Genomic DNA, 24,270 nt, shown 5'->3' on the forward strand with positions numbered 1-24,270 from the left:
GACACATGAGTTGATCCAGATTTGAGACGAAGTTTAAGTGGACTTTATGTACTGAGATAATCCAGATCTGAGACGAAGTTTAAACTGTTGGAAACCACATTTATGAAGCAAAACTGCATAGCAGTACTATATTAATTTGTGGACGCTTGGGTATTTTTGTAATGTTTATATATAATAGTTACAGAGGTTCACAGACCTGTACTAAACTATTGTCGTCGGCATAACGGGAAAACTGCTGGCCAAAGTGAAACGTACAATTTAATAGGACTTGAAATACCTTATGGTCCCTGCCGTAGAATGCATAATACAGGTACAAAAAAAAAACACGCACAAATATTAAGGCCGATTATAAAACTGAGTTATGTAATCTAATTGATTGAATTATATATATAACATTTAAACTCATCTTTGATAAATGCCTATATAGTATTAACACCTTAATAAAACCAAACAAAAAATATATAATACATTTGATTGATTCGTCTGTGACACATTTTGTTTCAATTTTTTTTCCACAAACAAAATATGGTCGTTTTTAGCTTTTCAGCTAGTAGAGCTATTTTGAAATAGCTAGAAAGCAAAATATCATTGCGCTTAATTCTCTCTGGTGCCCATCCAATAGAGTCAGCTGCTCTGATACTGTACGTCTGCAAAAACTGACAGATGAATTCATCTGGATTATCAACCTAGGTCTTGATTTCTACATTTTACTATGCGCTCATCTATGTAAATTTGTAATTGGCACACTACAATAGAAAAAGGAAACTTCATGCCACTGACACGCTGAACTGACACCAAGCGGTGCTCGATGCAAAGCTTAATCCACGGATGGCCTTGTTTACGAATTGTCACTAATTGACGGGTTTACACGTGAGAGTTGGACTTGTCCGAACATCGACTGTGTTCGACGGTCACCTAGCACAGTAGAGATCGACTAGTTAAGTAGTCGAAGAGTGGTGTGTCAAAGGATTGGAATTCAGTTGTAATCTAGTAGTTCTTTGGTGTCACAACTTTGGGTTTTTGGAGCTACAGTTTGTCAATATTTATTCCATTAGTATTTGGAAAATGTCAAACGCTCATGACGATCCCGGCATTTCAGAGGCAGCCATGGATGCCTTCCTCAAAGATGAGGGGCTATTGGAAGAGGGCATGGATCGAAAACAAAAGATTGAGGTTTATAAGTGAGTGCTTGAGAGATAGCCTGTCCTAAGTGTAACATTCATTTCAATATTTACTGCTGTCACATGTGCAATATGCGTTCTGTAAAAGTGTCATCCTCATCTAAAAACTTATTTCGTATACTTAAAAATAAAGAAATATTTTAATACATTTTAGAGAATTGTTAATATTCGATAACAGATAATCGTCAGTAAATAGTTATCAAAGTATATCAGTGCACAAACGAGTGGTGACTAGACATTTGCTAATTTAAAATAGATATAAATTTGGATCCCTTTTTCAATTCCGAATATTGTGTTCACTTGCTTTAGAATATTGTGTTGCACTTTAGACTTCTACCGTTCCAATTAAGGCATTCATACAACACTTCTAAGACTTGTTTTGCATCATTTTTTTTCCAATCGACCCGCTGGATACTGTTAACTCGCTGCGACATAATAACGTTTAATTTTCTTTTCTGTTCTCTAATGTAATATTCTTTTTATGTGTGCCTTTTCACCTTCCAATTTTTACAGAATTTTAGAAATTTCAAGGCACACCGCTTACATGGAGGAAAATCGACGCAGGGGCGCGGGCATCCGCTATGAGAGTAGCTCTCGAGGAGATCATGATATCCTATATCAGGGCAGCCGACAGGAGTCATTCAAACCATCTATGGGTTCGTGTAGTTCACCGCAGCATTCACAGGCTTCACTCCAGCAGCATCATCAGCAACAAGAAGGACATTCCCACCATTATTCGCATCGTCACCATCATCAACCACAGCAACAACCGCAACAGTCGCCCCGTCAATATCACAGGCAGCAGCATCAACAGCAGCAGGCATGTGGAGGATGTAAACCTCTCGTTGCGCAAGAGTCGAAAATCGATTTGGCACCAAACCAATTGTCATGCAGCGATGATGACGAACCCAAGACGAACCATATAATGAAGTGCGCCTATGCACTAATCTTCGTTTGCACACTCGCCTTTTTATACTACTTTGCGCAGTTGTTACTTTCCTTTAGTCTCGAAGACTCTGTGTATCGGTGAATCATAACTGCTGTCTGCATTTAAATATTAAACTATGCTCTGTTCAAGCATTTATTGCCTGATGCGTGCTCTCATAAAATATAATATTTTGAGTCTCTAGTCGTTGTTGTTTGTTGCAAACTCTCTGGTGCTGCAGTCGAGTATAATTTTTCTTGACTAGATAAAGCGCAGTTATTGAAAAGAAAGAAATGTTTTCTCATTTTATCCCTTCTGGTAGTTGGACATGCTAACACATCTAGAAATAGAAACCAATTGTGTTAGGAACGAAACCACTTCTTTTCTACTCCATCGGTGTCGGCTCTGCATTATGTGTATTTTTCATTCTATGCAGAGATGTAATGAAAAAGATTCTCATCTTCAAATTTTATTTGTATATCATCGGAAGGCTACTCACTATTAGAGCGTGGCCAGGTTGATCCGAGCTATATACTAGATCTCTTGTAAGCGGCCATCAAGGTTAAATAATACCGTGATTCATGTGAGTTGATGTGCACTTCTTAAATGATGGTTACGTGTTTCATCAAACACATTCTGCAAGAGAAGCCGGATCATTTGCAAAACGTCTTGCGCATGCCCCTATATAAAGGCTACTCGTCCACTTGAATTACCTTACTTGATACGCATTTGGTAGTAATGCGACTATTTCAAATGTTTATATCATTTAATACGTGTTTTTGACTTAAACCTATTTTAACATGAGGAGATTTTGGGGATTCGTCAGCATGGGTCGTTATAGTTGTGTTTCTCGTTTAAGTTCTGCATGCTATTGCAACGGAATGGACTAGGTGGTAGCGCCGCGTACTTCGAACCAGAAGTCTTCAGAACAATACGAATTGATGTGGTGTTGTACTTGCTAATTCTTTTAATATAAATTATTATTTTTATTATTAGAACTTAGATATTACATTGTTGCTGTTGCTTTGGAATAATATTCTCCTGTGTTGAGTATTTATTGTTTCTTGAGCCTCGAATTCATTGATCTCTCGTTTGGCCAGAAGCTTCTCAGCAATTTTATTTCGTGTTATTCATATGAGCACATGTTTTACAGAGATCTCTTTAGAGGTATAGCTAAAATTAAATAGCGATAAAAAAAGTTGTTGATTGACACGGGATTGATTAATCACATGTATGGCTACTTTAATTTCGGCTTGCACAGGCTGCTTACGACATAAAATATTAATATAAAAAACCGTTTCTGGCACATTTTGTCAAAAGCCTACTGTGTTTTACGTATGTTGATATTTTACAAACTCATGGTCTTCGTGTTGTTTTCGTTCAAGTGTCTGTTCTGAAAGTACATGTTTCTTGGCATGATAAAACTGAGTTAAGCATTTGAAACCAAAAACACGTACAATCTTGAATATCAAACGATTGGTACCGTTTACTACCCCGTTTTACAAGCTTTTGAAGGACTTTGCTTATGGAAAGGAATGGACGCGCTAAAAACCCCCAGAGATTTCTTCATCCATGCATTATTTTCCGGCGGTGCAAAACCAAAACGCAGGGGTTTATTAGAAGTCGAATATGAATTACATTGAATGTTGAAACGTTTTGTCTGTTTAACACTCTGTATTTCAGGAGTCTCATCAGGCATCTCAAACCCAGGAACCACCTGTTCGAGCACGCCGTAAGAAGGCCCTTAACAACCACAGCAAGTAAGTCTTTTGGTCACGAGGTGAATCCCCGTTTAAGCCACGTGCTACGTAGATTACAATTCTTTGACATTTAGCCACTATCTGAAATTAGTATTAAGTGAAGACACTCTACTTCACAATATATTTTTATAGCAAAATAGATAAACGTTTGTTCGAATTTTTTTCTCATTTATGCAGGAATCACATTATTCACTAGTTTTTTATGTCTTGTCTCTGACTGTGAATGCAGAAGAACCAGCAGTTTAATGTTTTATCTTGATTTGAATGATCTACAAATTTTATCTTGATTGTATATTATTATATACTATCTCTCTGTACTTTATATACTAATGTTACTTTTGTGTCTACATTAGACAGGACTCGCTACCAACACCAGTGGTCGAACTACAGTTGAATGCCGACGATGAACTCATACCTCCTGAATTAATCGATCCTCGGTTAAAAGCGGGGCGAGAAACTAGTGGCGAATCAAACGGTTTCAATCCGAAATTGGTTCTATTTCTCAAACAAGATGAAGATCAGAATCGAGGAATGGCTAGGATTGACGAAGCTCTCAAAATGTCTCATCAGTGTTTTTATACAAACACGACAGAAACCGAGCATGCAGTTTAGACGTAAAGCTGCTTCCGTAACGACAGCCACGTCTTGTTTCTAGAAATACCAAAATATATAAGCGATGCGTTCGATTAATTATTACTACAATTAATAATGCTATTGAATAAAGGTGGCACGGTTACCGTGCTCACATTGCAATCATAACATGCGAAAAATAAAGCTTCAGCTGCTGTTTCGTATTTGCGCGTAAACATAGTATAAAATGGTTACTTTCATTCAAGTGTAACGTATCACAGTGCGAAACAAAGCTAGCCGTCCGAAGCAATACTTAGCAGTGGAACGGGACGTAAGACTTAAATATTTTAGTAAAATAGCTTGTTATTGTTGTCGCAGAAAAGCATTTCCACCCTTACTACTTTTTTTACGGTTTGTTGGAAAATTTCAGATTTGCGAGGATAAATGGAAATCAAAGTGTTTCACTAATAAAACTAACTTTGTTTGTGATATCGATTGATTAGCATCGTTTTGCTTATCAGTGAAAGCCTGGACAGAGTAATGTTGTTAGTTCAGGCCCTAGCTTTTCCATTAAGTGAATAGAAAGACTCTGACATTTAATGGTTATAACTATCCGCGCATTCCGTTTACTCAAAAAAGAAACAACTGTATCATTAGTCAACGTATCACACGTATTTTCATGAGCATAGAAAACACTCTTCCCAGCTGCAAAAGATAGACGTGACTCACTTATTAGGAATAATGTAATGAGAAGAATTTTCTGCCAATTCGTTAACAGAAGCAGCGTTCCCAGCAGATCGTACGTAATATCAGTCTATACAAGTCATCGACTGCTAGTTTGTACTTCTGTTATCTGCGAGAGCATTTTTGGCTGATTTAAATATTCCCGCCCTTGAAAGACGATTCTTCCATGCCGTCAGCTGATACCACGACCAGCAGACCGCGATCGAATCAGGCGGTCGGTTTAGGCACATAGAAGTTAATGTTGTTTCGTAAAAGTGAATTTAATATCTCTAAGCTCTAGGTGAATATATAGTGAGTTGGACTCACGCACATGGTTACCGGCTTTCCATTAGGGAGCGAATTCAAAATCTGCCCCCTATGAAGGTTGGTGCTATGTCAGTGCTTTATTGTGTAACTTTATTGCGCGCATAAGCCTGACCGAAATCCCAGCGCTACGACCCTTTCTGTAATTCGTCATAATTCTACTAGAGAGAATTATACTGACTGAAGAAGACGTTAGCGCATCCTCTCCAGCTAACGATATTTTTGGAAGCGGTTGAGGCGGTGCCAAAAAGTGAAACCGGTGTCGAGAAAAATCATTCTTATAGAGTGTAACAAGGCTCAACAAGACAACAACAATGACAGAGAGAGATTTGACAGCACAGCAGAGGATGATCTCCTCATGCACTGGTATGGAATCACTAGATGAGGTTTCGGTCGTAGACACTATTTGTGAGAGTTACTTTTGCAAAAGCAGGGAAGTTCATGTACATGGGAGTGTATATATTTTTAAAGTCGACGCGGTGTCCTCGAAGGTCAAATTTTTGCTTGCAAAAAGTTAGCGGTTGTTGCATCAAATTTTGTCAACAACACATAACTAAAGTATTTGCGTCAATGAAGAAAGTTACATATATGTATCTAATCGTAAGAGATTGCCTAAAAGAAAAGTGAGGGCTGGTTACTTTGTAGATTAACAAACTAATTTTTACAATACAAGAAAAGCCATTCCAAGAACAAGTGGTTCTCAATGGGATATAATTAGCACCACAAGGACTGCTCTTTCGTTTATCCTCACAAACAGTGCTGCAGTATTTTGTTATAACTATCACATAGATTGAATAATGCCGGCTAATCGAATGCGGTAAATGAATAACCACTGGGATAAAGCAGCGGGTGACGTGCTTGCCTGCTAAATTTGAAGACACCTGATGGTTTAGGTTCGAATCTGGGCGTAGGCATACTTTATTTCGTGCTGGCTAGCCGTTTGAAGTATTGCTTAACGGCGAAAGTGCCAAGCCGACAACACAAAGAAAGTGCTATAAATGAATAACACGGTAGCTTAATGTAGTTGTGACTAACAATAAAAATAATTATAATACGAATGCTATTATGGCTCAGTTAAGGCATTTATTGTTATTTACGTGTAAATACAACATAAAATTATCTCGGGTTCTTGTACTCGCCTGGTTCTTACATAGACAAAAAGGTTCAATATGCAAAGATGTGTACCTGCGAAAGAAATTTTTCAGATCTTTCGCTCGCTAGTATGGTTAGATGTGCAAGGTAGATTCGCCAACTTTCGTACATACCCTAGGTTGATAAAAATGGTCCTTGATATTTTGCACCTCTTACGGTTGTTTTAGCATATTTTGCATCTAGATTATTCGTATGATAGGTTGTACGTATGATGATTTCAGGCGCAGTCTTTACATCATTACTGATGACCCCTTTCGACGTGGTAAAAGTTCGACTGCAAGCTCAACAAAAGGCATTTCTTAAACATAAGTGTTATTTATACTGCAATGGCCTAATGGAACATGTGTGCTATTTACGAAAAGGTGACCAGCAGTGGTTTGATAGGCCGGGACGGTACAGAGGTAAGATATATTTATTCACCCAGATCTCAATAAAGTTGGAAACATGTCTGTGACTCGCACAGATAAGTGAATATATTCAGTATTAGTCAAAGAAAGATAATCCATTAAGTTAGCACTAAGGCTTTTTTTCAATTACAGGATTAGTACCATTTCTTCCTCATTTTTATTTAGTCCTTAATATTTCCTTGATCCTTTGCACGTTTTCGACCTGCTTGTCGTTATGCATACTGCCAGGAACATGGGATGCTTTTACAAAAATTTCCCGTGTTGAGGGACTACAAGCTCTCTGGTCAGGCTTACCTCCGACACTCGTGATGGCCGTGCCTTCCACAGTTCTTTACTTCACATCGTACGACCTCATCAAACAGAATCTCGAGGCTGTTAGGGTAAGAACACTGTAGGTATACTCTAACAAGGAAACGAGATTTATTGCTGCCAGCGAGGAGCCTTAAATAAATGTCAAGAGCCTCAATCCCACCGATGTTGCAGGTAACTGTGCCCTCTGCGTAAGGCAACATTTGGCTCAGTTATATAAGCTGTGAAGCTGTTAGAACTCTATTCTGTTGTGTATTCATCTCATGTCTGCTATGCCTGTTATCATAATAGTGTGTTCGCCGTATTTGGCATAATTAACAACCTATCGAAAGAAAAACGTTGCAGATTTCGATAGTCGAGGTACCCATTACAGTGGTTTACGAGTTACTGTAGCGGATAGATGCGTTTGATTTAACTTTATTTGAACCCTGGCAGTTTCTCTATTTTTCGCAGTACTCGACACCAGTACAGGCAGCGTTTATATCTGGCGCAACGGCGCGTACTCTTACATGTGTAGCTATCTCACCCCTTGAACTCGTTCGAACTAAGATGCAGTCACAGAAGCTGAGCTACGCAGACATAGCACGTACGATCTCAACTATGGTTCGCGAACAGGGTGTTCGATCGTTATACATGGGTACGTTCAATATGGGTACTGTGTGACAATCAATCAATACTGCGTACGCAATCTTCTGTTGGCCTTTATTTGTGTAACGAGTCACGCAATATTACAATAATATATGACATGTTCACTCGTGTGTTTTGATTGTAACCCCGAACAGAAACATACAATTGTCCCTGTGTTTTTTTAAATTCTTTTAAAATTTGTCCATAAGATACGTACAAAACAAATGTCTAGCTTTTACGTCAGTTAAGTGTTGGGTCGTTCTCCGAGCTATACTGAACTAGCGTAACAATGAATCCAAACTTAGAAACATCAACGCTTTCAACATATTCGGGTGACGTATAACTAATCATATTTTTGATTGATAAACAGTGTGTTTATGTGCTTCACTTGTAAATCAATAGGCTTCAGCAAGAAAAGTAAAACCGAACACAGTCGGTCAACTTTTTTCATGCAATCAGATCAACTAAAAACACTGGGACACCTTATACTTAAAAAATTATGATGATAATGTACCTCTCATACACAGCGAAAAGTTTTTCTGTACACAATTAACTGTTTCATGTGTTTCCTTCCGCACATTCGGTACGATAGGTCTGGCATCCACATTACTTCGAGACGTTCCATTTAGTTGTATCTATTGGAGCACGTATGAGTTTATGAAGCGTTCATTTAATGGGGATCATCCACCACTGATGTTTTGTCTAATGGCTGGAGCAACAGCGGGGTCCACAGCAGCCATCCTCACGTTGCCCTTTGACGTCATAAAGACACATAGGTAAGGATCTACTACAGTTTAATATATCTAGTTGATTTGAGCAGCTTTAAACATTATATTTTTGTTAGGCTTTGCACAGGCTGACCTCTTGCATCGAAGTGTAAAAATGTCCCGATACGAATTGAAACTTATGCGTCATAATTAACTTCAATATAGATCTGTGTCCATCATAGCGATGTGAACATGTTTAAGAAATGGATCAGACGGGAGTATCATGTAGTTGCATTTTTTTGGCGTTTCAAATAGATTCGTTTGATATGCCCATCTCTTAAAAATTAGGGTAACATATAAAAAAAAAGGTGTAACAAACCTATGTATTTGGTTCTTCTTGCGTCGAATCGAATCGTCGATTCCTATCGTGTCATTCAAATGTTTTTACAGGCAACTAGAACTGGGTGAAGCCATAACGCAGACTCGACCGAAGGTCAAAGATCCTGTGACTATGCTTCTAAATCTATACAAGCAATCCGGTGTTTCAGGACTCTTTACTGGTTTAGTGCCTCGTCTGGCCCGAGTCGCTCCGGCGTGTGCCATTATGATTACTACATACGAAGGCTTCAAAGCCTACTTTGTTCGGCGGATGCGTGACAGGCAGAGCGATCCCTTGGCAGCACGAAGCTGTCTTGAAGTTAGCGAAAGTATGAAAAATAATATTATTGACAGTTCCCTTTCAACAAAGGGTGGCTTAAACCCTCAAATACGCGGCCCTATTGTAGAAGCAATTCATCTAGGTGCAGGGGTTGTTTCTGCAACGCCTGCACATGACAAGGTGTAATCTCATTACGTCAGCTCAAGATGACAGATCTCGTCGAGTAAAAGATATTTTACAGTTACAATCTTTACGGATCTAGCACTACGTGTAAACATAAATAGGTAACGTGTACGAAGTAATTTAACGAATAAATATATAAAATATCCTGTATGAAAATTGATTATGCACAGAAATGAATGTGTACATAGTTATATACTTAAAATCTAAAAACTCTTGTCATAGTTTTGTTAGTCTTTGGTCATGTTGACGCATACTTTCATAATAGTTCTGTATCCGTAGTTGTTGGTGCTTGCTATAGAAATAAAGGCTTGCAAAATAACGAAAATCGTTGATCACATCATAAAAGCAAACTCTGTAAGATAGTAAAACTAGATAATAACTAGCGTAGAATGTCTCTTATTACTATTCGGTCCTTCTTTGATGCATTTCCCGTGAGCATCGTCGTACAAGAATCATAAGAATTAAGGCACGTAAATGTTAAAGAAGACTTTCAGCAAAAAATATTTATTCAGTATGATTATCGGTTTAATTATTTCTTATAACTGTTAGTTTCAAACATCGTCCAATCATAATTTCGACTTTTTTTTTGCGTTCTGCCTAAATGTTCAGCCATATTTGAAAACGTTACTGCTAGACTGATAACACAAAAATAGTTGTTGCGCCACGCTCAGATTTATTTAGCGTAATAACCTAAAACGCGATTTTATTTTTGCGCTTACGAATGCTTAGCGGTTATTCGTTTAAGATTCATACAATCGCCGTATAGTGAGTCAAACACTATTCGTTACGTTTTACGCCGTCTACATCCAACACGGTGACTCTTCTGTACCTCGCTTAACCACAAGGAGATGTAATGCATCAGAGATGCTTGAAAATGACACTCTTCTGACAAAAATATGTACATACCGCATACCAATCACCGAGTCGGCATTTTCTCCTAGGTAAATATATAGCAATAATTATATTTTAATAGTTAGTTCTCACTTTCATTCGACTTAGCTGCTTGCACTTTTTTGACATTCCAGTTGTGCACGCGCGCCATGTTGACTTCAGTTGTGGTAATCTGGTCTCGCAGAAATTCCATATCTGATACTATCTGAAATTGGATTGTTAATAGAGTAAAGGGACTACGTTAGTGTTAGCAATACATTTGCCACATAGAGCCGCATTAGTCTAAGCAGACATTTTCCTTAGTAAGAATTTTACCTTCGATTCCAAAAGGCGTACTCAGTTTTCGACAAGAGAACTCAATTTCTATTGTCAATACAAGACACTAACCTCCTTTAGGATGGCGTGTGACGATGTCAGGTTGTTTGTTAAAAGTTCAACTGCGTCCTCAAGTGAATACTCGAGCATCACATTAGCGCCTAACCAAAGGCAGACATTTTCCGTTGGTGGAACTCGTGCCTTCGCGTAAACATCATCTGACAGCAAAAATGTCGTTTGTATATCTTCCGAAGCTTCCTTTAAAATCATTAGAGCAGGTCAAATACGTACTAAAATTCGGCGATTCATAGTTAAGACTTAAGGATAAATATATTTTTAGTACATTCTAGTAGTTATATAGAACGGGAAAGTATGTTGATACCTAATAAAGAACAACGTTGAAATAACTATGAGCCAAAATGTTTCGTCTTAATTTTTTAAATTATAACAAAGACTGCTTTTGTTTCTGGATCAAGAACGGCTTTCGCATATTCAGAACGAATGATTAGCTTACGTACCTTTTTAGCTTTTAAGGTTTGCAGAAGACTGAGTGCGTTTTTAAACTCGGGTATTTGCGATTTCAGTTTAGCCTTACGCTGCTGCAACGACGCATCCATGAATTTGTACTTGCTGAGCATATCATCGAGTTCACGCAAAGCATGTTCCGCTGAGGCATGCTGTTCTTTATTTAAATAGGCGTCGACGTCCTCCTTAAAATGCGACGCGAGCCACATTACAAGTCTTATTATAGCATAAAGTATAGAGCTGTAAAAGAAAACGTTGACGGCGGTGTCATCTGTTTACTTACCACGATAATTAGGTGTCATAGTGCAATGATAACGTTAAATTTAAAGACATATGGTAGACACAGTACAAAAATGAACGCATCCACATTTGGTTTGGTGCTGAAAGCCACCTATCTGAGGTAATGCTTAACGGTAGTATAGGAAACACGAAACATTTAAACGAGATTTGAACAAACAACAAGACGCGGTACCGTGGCGCCGCATGTAGCCGGTGTATTATCGTCTTCAAGCAGAGAAAAATAATTGCTTGAGGTAAATTTATTTACATTATATGTACTATTTACTATTATATTTATTATTTACACTATATATATATATATATATATATATATATATATATATATATATATATATATATATACCTGTTACAATAGATGACTGGCTGAATGGATAACATATGTATTTCGCTTAGAATTAAATGGTACCATTAGAGTATTCATACAGTGAATAATTTCGTTTATTACTTTTGTTATATTCATTGGTATTATTATTTATTGAAACTATACAGCGCTCATATCTTGTTGGCGGGACCTGAAGCAGCGATTCTTGGTATCATTCAATCAGCCCCTAGGCCATTCAGTCCACCGCTTATATCTATATTTATACGCATATTTGTTCGTGATCTATTTTTTGGAAGTATGTTATAATTAAGTACAGTTATATTGCTGATCTTCTTCATTCGATCACATTATCAGTCATAAGCCATAACCACTATTTTTTTTAAATTTTTTTCTGGTCATATTTAAAACGCGAACTATAGTTTAACAATATCTCACGAGAGGTTTACTCACCACGAACGAGGCGGCCGGAATACCTCCATGTGGTTTACGCGCTGGTTTATCCTCTCTTGACATCTTGCCGCCCGATAGCTTTGCTGCCTATTACACACACAAACACGCGACTTGACAACTGATAATGTGCCGGGAATAGTTCAATACAACTTTACGAAAAAGCTATTTGAGCCCTTTTATTTGAAGACAGATGCGACTACAGGGTCCTCCCAAAAAGGAAGATGGCAGCGGAAAGGCGAGAAAAGAACAATCGATTTATCTGCGGTGTGGTGCGCCTTATTGTTGTTATTACAGTTGTGCTCCAATAGACAACGGTAGCTATAGCCCCACGAGTGGCACTAGTTTCGGAATCGGTGCAAACCAGACAAGCATCGGTTTGACAATCTAAGAAGACGCGCCAAAATTTAAATATATATGGATGAAGCTATAGACAGGGGTACAGTCATATGATTACGGGACAAATCGCATCTATTCTTCAAAATGTTCGGCTTTCATAATGTCAAATATATGCAATGAGTAAGGAGGGGAGATGATTATTTCAGAAACAGTCAAATAATCGACAAATTGTACGACACAGCACACTTCGTGGCGGACCTCTATTAGTTCCTAATGTGCAAATATAGTCAAGTATAAAATATACATTCAAAACTCTTTAAAACAAAAAAAGAGATAAGTAGAAAATAAAATCACTCACATTACTGAAAAACGTAGTCTAATTTCAACTGTGAAGTATCATTTAGTTCAAGAATGAAGTTCTCGGATGATTCAACTGCTGCAATATATAAATGCGACTGTGAGAGTTGGATGGAGAATGACGAGATGGAGAGGAAATAGTTAAGTTCAATACGCGATGCTTGATGGTAAGAGAAAATATAAAACTTGAAATATCAAAATTCAGGTGAGCCGAGTAATATTAGAGACGGTGGAAAGGCAAGTAAAATCCAAGGCAAATCTAAAGTAATGTGGTTCAGCTCGTTACTTTCTTGGGTAAGTGTTATCTTAACATTACAGAAAAGACACGTTAATTAATGCTGTAAATATTGTCTATCCACAACGGTTGATGAATGTTCAATAAAATGGAAGACTTGTGTAATAAAGCTTTGTAATGCGTCACAAAAGAATTTCAATGAATTAAGGAATACTTAAAACGGTAACAGATTTTTTAATTCGGAAGTTGTTGTATATTTTTTACATTAACGTCTAAAGAATATGCAATACCTGCCAAATTAAATAATAACGGTTTTACGTAGGTTTCTGCAAGGAAAACGTGTGTGCACATGTCGTCACTAAAGTTGAGCCGAAGATACGCATTAATTCGAACGGCTATCGTTATATCGAATCGTGCATGAAAGAGATGCTCAAAATAGCTGCTGCAAGTAAGAGAATTAATCAATTCTATCACTTATTATGAGCACTGAACGAAGAAAAACAAACGAACCAACTCTGAAAACTGGGTAATGTCAAATAAATATACCCGATATGCTATCCTGTTGATAATAACGATTTGCCCTAGTGATTTCGAAACGCTGCCGAAACGCTTAAAAAGTTTAACTAGAGTAGTGTAGTGTTACGTTATGCTCACTTCAGGCTCGTTCCCACAGCTGAAAACCATATTAGTGCTTCAATTATGTTAATCGAGTAGAAAAAGCTTAGCTACGAACAATATATTGGCTAATAAAAGTACACTAAGTGAACCGTTGTTTACGGGATGGTGAGCTGATTGCAGACGATAAAAGGTCACTGGAACGTCTTCTGGGGAAGCCAGTTTTTGGATTGGGATGCAACCGTTAGATATTATCCACTCACATTTAGTGAGTGATGGACGAAATTAAGGAACAATTTTATACTAACCAAACAAGAACTACAAGCAAACGTTGCGGAAAGAAATAAATGACGCATGATTTGTCAATAGTTCATTGTTATTTAATAACTGTGTAAAGATTATCACCAATTAAGGGCATCGAATCCAGAATATGAAAGCCAGAGCAATTACCCCATAAACGGAGCTTTCAAGTCAGAACTTGTGGCTCTGACTAACAGAAGTAATTTGTGTGAGCAAATATATTTGGCAGCGTTCTGTAGTCAAGCAAATCTACGTATACAATAGGAGAATACAATATAGCAATACGAGACATACAATAGGGTAACCTTATGAAAATAAGAGGACGCCATGCAAGATTGGCATCCCTTGGCTCGCTTTGGGACTGCGTCTGCCATTTGTCAATATAAGTTTACGCCATGTTAGTGGGCTAGAAATTATGCAAGCCATCGAAGAAGCCGAAAATTGGCCAACGTAGAGCACAGGAAACCGTGAAATGGATCTTACATAAGCAAAGCTACACATAACAATTATTCACCATGACGACAAAATTAACACAGCCACGTTGGCCAGGCCGCATTTAGCTGATTCTATTCTGACTGAGCTATCTTTCTTAGACTGAGCTATTCAAGATTACGCTGCGACTTAACTAGGTACCGTCATCAGTATAATAATACTCATATCAGATCTTACACAAAAGTTTGATTTTCCAGAACAATCTCAAGCCATTAAGATTAGTTAATGATTTTTCCCTATTCACCAGCTGCTCACTTCCGCTAATCTGCTCCTGCCTAAATAACCCAAGAGGGCCAAGCTGTCTAGGTTCTACTCAAGGTTCCACGAATTTGTCGTTCACCATGTTTACTTCCAAACGAGTGTTCTTATTTTCTCATTTATGTTATGGTGTTTTATCCCGGCCGCTGTGTTAATTTCGAAGGACTAGCTTATAACCTAATGCAGTAACATGCCCTATCCTCATGATCGTGCAGTGGATGGTTAATTGTTTGTCGAGTGCGAAGCTTTCGGCTAGGTTTGAGTCTAGGCATAAACACCCCTGATTTCATGCTTTGTGCCGCCCGTCTAGAGGAATGCCTAATGATAGTACTGAATCTAAGACTGAAAATATTTAGAAATAGTGAGATCTCAGGCGTCTGAACGCGCGGGCTTCGGGCTATTGTGTAGTTTGAATTGCACTACATATGTCCTCTCTAAAGTATAGACATCCTCAACAGGGCAACAGGCTGCGGGTGTCGTCGTTTAGACTAGCCAACGCATGGTAGTACACGGTCCCAATGCCGGATGTAAATCTTCAAACTAATCATACACATTGGTTGTAGGTAGCTGTAGTACTAATGGGATAAATTTTACTTAATACTGCGCAAATATAATTAATTTGCCTAATTTGAGCTAAGTGAGATCTCCGCAACTTCAGAGGTTTCATGTAATAGTTTTTTCCTTCATGAAAAATTATAGCAATCATTAAAACCGTTGACGAAGTTGTAGACATATATCTGTAGGAACTGATTTTCGTATCTATACGATCGAGATTTTGGACTCCTGTGGTAAAAGAAAATTTCGCAAAGACAGTTAGCACCATTTAATGGCTTCCATTTGGGGAAATTGAAATGATTAAATATTAAGAAAAGTCCGTATCAAGATAAATACATACGGACCCTACGATGTTTAGGTGAATCACTCTACTTAGTTAGATTACTGAGGACTTCTTAGAATTTCCAGCTACATTTTCTAAATATGATAGTTTATGTATTTTTCAACTTATTATTATTATTATTATTATGCACCGTTGTCAATTCTAGCGCTCTGATGCCTATTAGCTAGGCGTGTGCCAGTTCAGTGGCGCTTCCAATAAAAAATATAGTGTAAATCTTATCAATATTTTGAGCGTGTAGTTTGCACATTTCAATGCTTTTTTTTTTAGCACAGAATTTTGTTCGTATGCTCTGGGCGTAAGTTTCTCATGCAAACTTTCAAGTAGCGCAGTCGATTTCTTAGAAACTCTCAACGAACTAGTAACGTATATAATGCTGTATTTTAGCAGATCAATCGAATCTTGATGAATAGATCTGGTCGATTCCTTTCCCTGTAATACTGCAGGACTTGGGTCAAGTAGCGCTTATATTCAGCGAAATGTGTAAATTACTATTTTTTTATAATTTATTGTATATTTATTAGTTCCTTTAAATCTGCAAGCTTACGCGTGCAATACGGAAACGAACTACGAAACGAGAATCACTACTCTGTTAATATTCAACTTTGTGTCCCGTGTTATATTACAATGCATGCATGTAGCCTCTACTCTCTGCGATGCTACTTCCTTATCTAGCAAATAAAATAAAATGTCAACTTGTCTGGTGGTGAATGTACAATCAATATAAGTATATATTGTCTCAGACTATGTGGGTGGTCTGTTTGGACCAACGGGACTGGTAGCTCGTCGCGAAAGATTCGCAGAGTCATAGGTCGAAAACAATAGTTAACTAAAGAAATGAATATTTCGATTAGTGAGGTGCATCTACGAACCGCAATTGTTATTAACCCACATACGCTACCATCAAACCAGAGTCGTGTCGATCACAGACAAATGGCAAACATTAAAAGAACTGAAAATACGCAGCCGCAGGTGAATGAAAGCGACCTGTATTGTGCGATTACGCCGAAAGGCATAACTTATTCATTTGGCTGTAAGTTGTACCTACTGAACAGGTTTGTCCAAGGCAGACGTCAATAGAAATATATAGAGCCATACTGAAATACGCTGGAGTGGCGCTCTACCATTCAAGAAGATCTGGCTTTAAATCACGGATAGTTTACAAAGCAGAAATCACCAAAGGTGCATAGCTTATACTAGCTGATTGAGATATTTAACAGAAGTGCGCCATATGTCAAACGATGTTTGCCTCGTTCGGCTTGTTGTTTTGTGCACCAGCATTTATCTTCCGCGCATATGTCCCTACTTGTAAGCTGGCCCATTCATTAGAGGCACTGGCCGGCGGCACTTGGACTCGTGTTCCTCACGCGGTCGTAAGTATCCGTGCATGTCGTATGATTCACTCATCACTTGAGAACCTAAGAAGGACTTACTTGTTATTATTTTCATTTTATTACGTCGAACAAAGCTAGTGCTCGCTGTTACGGTTGGCCTAAAGGCGTTCGTCGAGTTTTTGTTCCCGCTCGCTGAGATCAAAGTTTTGTTTCAGCTTTTCGAAGCAATCGTACCTCGTCGCCATTGTTTTTGTGCTCCGAAGTCTCATCTGTTTCGTTCGTTGTTGCGTATCATCTACCAAGCTTTTAATACTACTTTCGTTATCTAATTGGATACAGCCCAGTGGAAGGTTCGTGATGATATCGCTGCTGAATTTAACGACACAGCGGTCATCGTCGAGCGAAACCATTTCTACTCTGTTGTGTTCGACTATTCAGCTATTTCGACAGTGTCACTTTGACAGTCAGTCTCTAAATCTTCTTCTTTGCCGCGGCCATAGACCATTCATAACGATGGCACTACACAGCCGTTTTAGTGGCCGGTCCGTTTCTCGTTCGGATCCGCCAATTTATCAATCGACCTAACGATGGAGCATCTGAGCGATTCCGTCGTTATCGCCCGCATCTGGCAGGTCGGTGAGATCCAAGCTGATTTAGCTGTTTACAAAACAACTTATTAGGGTCTATCCATTCACCTGATCCATTGATTTAAGGAACTTTTTAGTAACCACTAATGCGAGCCGTTTAAGGGTTGCATATGAGGTGAAGCACGTCCATAATAATAGGGAATAGTCTTCCTGTGGGAAAACGAATGTAATGCTTCATTTACTGCGCGTTTTTTTTTTACTTGACAGATCTATTTCTGTTCGCTGCTTTTTTCTGGCTGAGATTTCAATACAGTCATACACCTTCAACGGCACCAGTTGCTAGATGACAAGCAAGATCCACTCATCCGTAATGTGCTTTGCTATAGTAAGCTCGTTAAGCAGACACAGTTGGTGTTCTCGGGCAGGTTGTTCAGGTATAGTTCGGTTTGTTGAATGGCCCGGCATCGATAGGTAGCGCTTAACATGCGAAATAATGAAAAACACTGTATTAACCGAATGGATCAGGGCTAAACTCGATTGATGGCACAATGCCTTTTTTTGCACCAATCAGTAGCGACAGCGGCGCTCTAATATTGTTCAGAAAGAAGACTAGGACATTTATACCGTCGCCCCTTTGACTTACAGGGTTGCCGGGTATCGGCATTTCTTGCCTGAGCCTTAGAGGACATTTTGTATCTATTAACACACGGCCTATATTCCTGAAAAATGCACTACAAATTGCTTCGTCGCGTCGCATAGTCGGCGGTTAGCAGCGGTATGTGTTACTGGGAACACTGCTGCTTTGAACTTAAGCAAAATTAACGTGTGTGTAAATGATTTTCTTTATTCGCTTGAGTTCTGCAAGTGTGGTTTTTGTCCTAATTAACGCATTCATCGAAGGTACAAAAATGTTACAGTGGGACAACTTCTAATCTTTATGCTTGTATATTGACAGTAGAAGATGGATGCCAGTTTACTTGACCATTACTCAGAAGGCAAGTAATAGCTCAATGAAACAACTTTGTTGCCTCACAATAGACTCTATTCTAACATTCCTGCTATTTGGGCTAAGTTTTTTCCGTATTACGCGCGTCACTGGTCCTGGCTCCCATCACATCTCGCCATTTTCGATATTACTCGTAGATTATACATGGTAGAAGTCAAGTTTCGTCAATAGCAACCTCATCCTGCTATGTCAGGCCTTTTGGATAGACAATTTTCGAGCAGCTAACTCCCACCTTAAAATGAAACATGCGGTGACCGTTGAGAATCTCTTTGCGCCGTGTGGCCCGTACTGTGCCGCTGCAGTCGCGTTCCGTACCACGATGACTTTACATATATATGGACGTTTTCGGTCGCCGTTACGTCCTCCTACATGATCACCCCTTCCTCCCCCCCTCCCCTCCCCTCCGCCCGAATTACCGAACCCTCAGCTAAAAATATGCTATCTCCGTCTGACACGATCTCATCCGGCTGTGCAGTCCTTCGACCTCGCGGCCAGATCAAGCGTGTCTTCTACAACGGCCACCTGACTCTATTGCCTGAGTCAGAGTTCTTGGCTACAGCCAGCCATTTACAACACAGTCTGTGACAACGACAGCATCTCGATCGTCCATGTACATTTGGTGAAAAACCCGAGCCGCGGAGACCAAACCGGCATCTCCGGATTTTGAAACCCGACAGCTTTTCAAATCGACGGTTGGAATCGCTCTTCAGCAGAGAACAAGGGGGAACGCGACGGGACTGCGGTTCGACTTCTGCGGTGGGCCAGCGGAAGTGGTTTTTTTTGTTGCATCCTCTTAAGTGCTTGTAGTAATAGAGAGTAACAGTAAGTAACGTTTAGCTGATCCGTTCAACTTATCCCGCAGCCGAATCAGAGGACGAGTCTGTCCGTCTCTTGCATACCGTTTATAATTATTTCAACCTTCAGACTTGACAAAAGTGCAAGTGGAAGTTGGCAAAAATACATGTACGACCAGCAACCTATTATCGATGCTCTTTGCACTCGTGTCTGTGTCGCTATAGGAGCTCAAAGAAACAATAATGGAAGAGCGTATTAACAAACAAAGGCTTATTGCTAATGTCTCTATAAAGCTACTTACTAATTGTACTTAGAATAGACATTTGATGATGGTCGGAACAATGTATTTCCTCTAGATAGTGCATCGTCAAGTTACAATATACTACATCTTTTGATTACTAAAACAGTTTGTGACTCCAATGTAATTATATGTAGCGAAGATTTGCTCCTGCTCTGTAATGACCTGTACGCGCAACCTGTAGTGCCATCGATTGTTCAAGCCCTATGCGTTCAGCTTGCGGGTTTGGAGCGCTTCTTCGACCATCGATTACTCGTGGCTCTAAAAAGTCACATCAGCACAAAGGTATACTTGACTCAGCGGAAGCTCATGAGACCCACCTGTCCGCATATGCGGGTATACTTCGAAAGCCGCTCACCAGATTGTGCAGGCTATTTGCCTATCAGAACGTACTGGGCTGTCTGGCAAGGTCATTTGCAGGATGTGAGCTGTCATGGCATACTTGCAGATGTAATCAGGAATTGAACACATCAACGATACCTGTGACCTATTCATGTAGTTACATTTATACCTAAATTCAATTGTCCGACACTTGGCACTGACTTTAAATTCAACCAAAAGAATATAGGAAATTGATGGAAAGGATTGTCTCACGATCCGGGCGAGGTTTCAGCCCACGAAAGTGATATTCTAGTAAATATTGCGCTCGACCCACTTTCCATAGAGGGATTCAATGTACTTGATACATTGATAATATAACTGATAATAGATTGCTAATGTTTCCCGCCATATAGTAATCCGGCAAGATTTATGGGAATACGATTTTTCTTTGTTTATTAAATAACTTATCTATCTTCAGATTCTTCTTCTATCTTCAGAAGAAGAGCTTCTGACTGAATTGACTATTGCTTGTTTCTAATTCGTTTCCTGCAAACGTATGCGTGTATAATAGTACAACTATGTAAATATATTTGTTGACCAGGATTCGGGAAGAGGTCAGAGTATATTCCAGGATTCTAGGATATGGAAGTTAGAGAGCACTGTATAGTCCGACGGAGTCTTTCAAAATTAAACATCCAAACATATGCACAGTACAATGTAAGCGAAAAATGTAACTCTCTAGGTTGGAATATATGATCTTCGAAAAATTCGAGTATCGGGTAATATTCATTATGCAGTAAGCTTTACGGAACGATAACCATAGTGGTAAACGCAGGTAAAGGCTGCGTATTAACTAACGCACTTACGTGATAATTTCCGCATTTTACTATTATCTAAAATAACAATTTGGGAAAACTAATATAAAAGATCGAAACGGGTTCGAATTAGGAGAAAACCTGAGTGAGGCTTATTAGAAAAGCCGCAGAAGGAGTTGCTGAAAAATAAACAACAGGCAACTATATTCCCTACGCCTCAACGTGTACGCATCAGGAAGCATTGTATAGCACGAACAAAAAATCGAAATGGTTTTCGTTATCACCTAATTACTTACTGAAGATATTCTATTAGGGTGATCTGCAGATAGCAACTAGCAGAAGCAGGTAATATTGAATCGAGTTTTTACTGGGCGAACCTTTGTATAGAGCGTTAGTGCTAGCATGTCGAGGTCGTGCTGACCAGCAACTTCAATACACAGTATACTCTCTGATTAGCAAATGACAGATCGAATAAACGATGGAAGCTTTACCAAACCAACTTCCAACGTTGCTAAACACTTACACACATACAAAAAAAAGTATGTGTCAACTTGATCCTGCAGCCACATCTAATTAACAATGAATTTTTCATACAAAAATGTACGCTAGTTCGAAACCAGTTTTACCTTCTTGTAGATCATTTACGCCATCTCTCAGCTGTCGTTTGCTGCTGCTAAGCAGACGTCCGTCATGCGCAAGCATTTGTTATCATACAATTTCACCCATGCCGACATTATCACGTTTCTACTCGGCAGAGCTATTTATACTGAAGCTTGCTGAGGATTCAAGAACTTCTGTTTTATTCTACGCCAACTCATACCCCCCGCTCCATAAGCTTATAACCACACATGTACACCGACGAGGTCGTTCGCTTAACACTCTCTTACAGCCTCATTGCTTAATTAAATCCGGCCGTAGACTTACAACATATGTTAGCCATCGTTTAGCTCTTCTGTGAGCAACAAATATATTTTGAAACGGCTTGTTTCGATGCTACTAATCTATTATTGAGTTGTGCATATGCCGCCGCCGCCATTGCGGCAAAGGTTCGCAATTGCGACACGTACCAAGTTACGAGCTCTTTTGCAAGGTTGGCCTCGTGTGTTAGTCTATACAAATATACGATTTTGTATCCATCTTAGCTTGCTTGTTTACGGACATAAGTTATCCCATAGACAGTTGTATGGCTCTGCTACGAAGACGGTGGGTTCCATGGTTTCACTAGTCAATTACGGAACAGCTTAGCAAATGTGGTTGGATGGTACGCATCATGTGGGAACGAGCAGTCGTTGACGCAGACCGCTCGTTTTCAAACCGAGCTAGCCTAAGATATAACAGGATGACAACTTTTCGTTTAATATTTCGTGTGTCCTTGTCAAAATCAATCGACCGAAGTATGTCCCGTGGCCGTTAAGCTTTGATCGACTATAGTTGATTTGTGTTTGACCGGTCTACGGAACTGGTCGCAGAGGGAGCTTTATCCTATAGCATATGTTACGTTTCGTGGTGTCTGAAAGCCCGCTTACACAACTTTGCGAACGAGTCTCGCCAAACTCCTGTCTGATGTGCAGCGTGAAATGCGACATACGTTCGTAGACGCAAGAAAATTGTTTAAAGTCGTAGTCCGAAGTTGAAGTCGTCACTGTTCTGAAGCGTTCAAGTCACACAAATAGCTACTACACTAAGGGGACCGTCAGATGTTCGTTTTAAGGGAATATATGTGTACGGGACGCCATTTTTCAATCATAACCCATACAAGCTCAGTCATTATGAATTGGCGAAAATGAGCTGTTCTAATAAGCATCAGATTCGTATAGATATCGTTACAAACAGTAAATCTACACACGCTGTCGATCTTTCCGTGAATACCACTCATAGACGCTAATAATATTCGGTGCTTCGTCTTGAAATTCGTTAGTAGCGCTTCAATTTAAAGCCCTATACCGACAATCGGGCCATTTTCAGGCCCGGGAAATACAAATAAGTAGACGTGTTGCAAAAACTCCGTACACTTTTTTTCGAGACGAAATTTTCAAAAGATATTTTTTTGTTTGCGAAACGAGACATACAATATCATCGAAATAGCCAAAATAATGTTCTATGTTAGATTCATTACATTATTTAAGATACTTACTTTTTTCATTCAAGGGTTAGTCGTGAGTCACTATCTGTAGTGACCTAACTTATGGTGGGGTTTACGGCTCCAGTCCGCTTTCTAACATCTCATTCTTTGTACGAACTGTTCGTAGTACTACGAGACTGTCGAACGCGCAGATACGAGGCATGGGTTCGGTGTGTGTAGTCGCTACCTCACCAATAGCAGGTTTCTGGAATGAAGTCATTGGTTATTCCATGTAAATAAATCCAGCACAAGCTCTTACACGAAAAGTATCTTACCAGCAGAAATACGGTGTTCTAGCCAGCTATCGCTCTCACACTTTGGAGTACTGCTTACTTAGAGTACGTAACTGCCTAACAGACTGCGGCCGTCCCTCGTGGCGCCATTAACGACTAACAGCGTCTACTAGCGTTATCAACCGTCAACATCATTATTATCAGATTAAGCAGAACAGCAATGGGGGAATCTGCCTATTTTTCTTCTTTCAGATTATCATTTGCTTTTTTTTTTGTCTAAAAACAACGCAATTTACTAGTAAGTCACCATTGTCCAACGGTTACCGGGCGCGTCATCCTCTCAAGAGAATTCCAGAAGGGATTTTTGAAGAGAGAGAAATGTTGTCGCTGTCACCCAGTCCGTCTTATCGTCATCCTGTCCTTCCTCACAACGGCCATAGCTGCCGCGCGACGGCCATGGCAAATACCCCACTACGTATACGATGATATTTTACTTTTTGTTATTTCCCTAATGATTTCCTCAGCACGGCTGCTGCATTGTTTAGTGCAGTAGGTTTACCAGGGTGAGCGAGCGACGTGAGGATAATATACGCCCGCCCCGTGTGGGGGGTTAGCGTTTCCATCATTCAATATGTTTTAGTGTTTGTTTATGGGTGAGCGTCTCTATCTCTTTTGCCCTCTTGGTATAGGCGAGGTATGCTTTCAAACGTGTACGAAGTCGTCCTTCCTATTACACAGCTTTTTTTACACAACTATGTATGTACAGCCATAGAAAGGGTGGTTATGAGCTAGCTGTCTATCTATCTCCAGTCGTTTTGTATTTCGTTGAGCATAAAATGCTCGACGATTCGGGTAATGCATGGTGGGTATAAACTCGTTTTTGGTGGACTCGCGAGCAAGGTGTCATACCCATCCATGGCAAGCGACCAGTCAGCCGCAACG

The 24,270-nt window shown here is 39.4% G+C and overlaps 3 protein-coding genes and 1 long non-coding RNA gene across 8 annotated transcripts; 3 read left to right on the forward strand and 1 right to left on the reverse strand.

Moving 5' to 3' along the window:
* The first annotated feature begins 874 nt into the window (after nucleotides 1-874).
* LOC111247126 (uncharacterized) lies at nucleotides 875-4,935 on the forward strand. Its single transcript, XM_022797705.2, has 4 exons — nucleotides 875-1,181; nucleotides 1,695-2,001; nucleotides 3,790-3,866; nucleotides 4,220-4,935. The coding sequence occupies exons 1-4, from the start codon at nucleotides 1,066-1,068 to the stop codon at nucleotides 4,476-4,478; spliced, it is 759 nt and encodes a 252-aa protein (XP_022653440.1). The 5' UTR covers nucleotides 875-1,065; the 3' UTR covers nucleotides 4,479-4,935.
* Nucleotides 4,936-5,359: 424 nt separating this feature from the next.
* Nucleotides 5,360-9,851, forward strand: LOC111247125 (mitochondrial glutathione transporter SLC25A40-like). 2 transcript variants are annotated; one of them, XM_022797703.2, is made up of 6 exons: nucleotides 5,360-5,849; nucleotides 6,857-7,036; nucleotides 7,271-7,422; nucleotides 7,787-7,988; nucleotides 8,571-8,754; nucleotides 9,136-9,851. In XM_022797703.2, exons 1-6 carry the CDS (start codon nucleotides 5,798-5,800, stop codon nucleotides 9,527-9,529), a joined length of 1,164 nt encoding a protein of 387 aa, XP_022653438.1. In that variant the 5' UTR covers nucleotides 5,360-5,797; the 3' UTR covers nucleotides 9,530-9,851. The 2 variants fall into 2 exon arrangements, with proteins under 2 accessions (XP_022653438.1, XP_022653439.1); XM_022797704.2 differs by having other exon boundaries at nucleotides 7,805-7,988.
* A 325-nt stretch (nucleotides 9,852-10,176) lies between these two features.
* Nucleotides 10,177-23,514, reverse strand: mgr (prefoldin subunit mgr). 4 transcript variants are annotated; one of them, XM_022797710.2, is made up of 7 exons: nucleotides 23,371-23,510; nucleotides 23,108-23,300; nucleotides 13,024-13,101; nucleotides 12,330-12,416; nucleotides 11,251-11,442; nucleotides 10,805-10,990; nucleotides 10,177-10,622 (listed from the first exon to the last, which is right to left on the reverse strand). In XM_022797710.2, exons 4-7 carry the CDS (start codon nucleotides 12,390-12,392, stop codon nucleotides 10,500-10,502), a joined length of 564 nt encoding a protein of 187 aa, XP_022653445.1. In that variant the 5' UTR covers nucleotides 12,393-12,416; nucleotides 13,024-13,101; nucleotides 23,108-23,300; nucleotides 23,371-23,510; the 3' UTR covers nucleotides 10,177-10,499. The 4 variants fall into 4 exon arrangements, with proteins under 4 accessions (XP_022653445.1, XP_022653444.1, XP_022653442.1 ...); XM_022797709.2 differs by lacking the exon at nucleotides 13,024-13,101 and having other exon boundaries at nucleotides 11,251-11,497; nucleotides 23,371-23,514; XM_022797707.2 differs by lacking the exon at nucleotides 13,024-13,101.
* LOC111247128 (uncharacterized) lies at nucleotides 12,791-14,238 on the forward strand. The gene is made up of 3 exons (XR_002671971.2): nucleotides 12,791-13,316; nucleotides 13,580-13,705; nucleotides 14,056-14,238. It is a non-coding gene; the product is annotated as an uncharacterized LOC111247128 (long non-coding RNA).
* Nucleotides 23,515-24,270: the final 756 nt, after the last annotated feature.

Source organism: Varroa destructor, unplaced genomic scaffold (assembly GCF_002443255.2).
Source record: "Varroa destructor unplaced genomic scaffold, Vdes_3.0 BEIS01000003.1, whole genome shotgun sequence".
Taxonomy (NCBI): Eukaryota; Metazoa; Arthropoda; class Arachnida; order Mesostigmata; family Varroidae; genus Varroa; species Varroa destructor.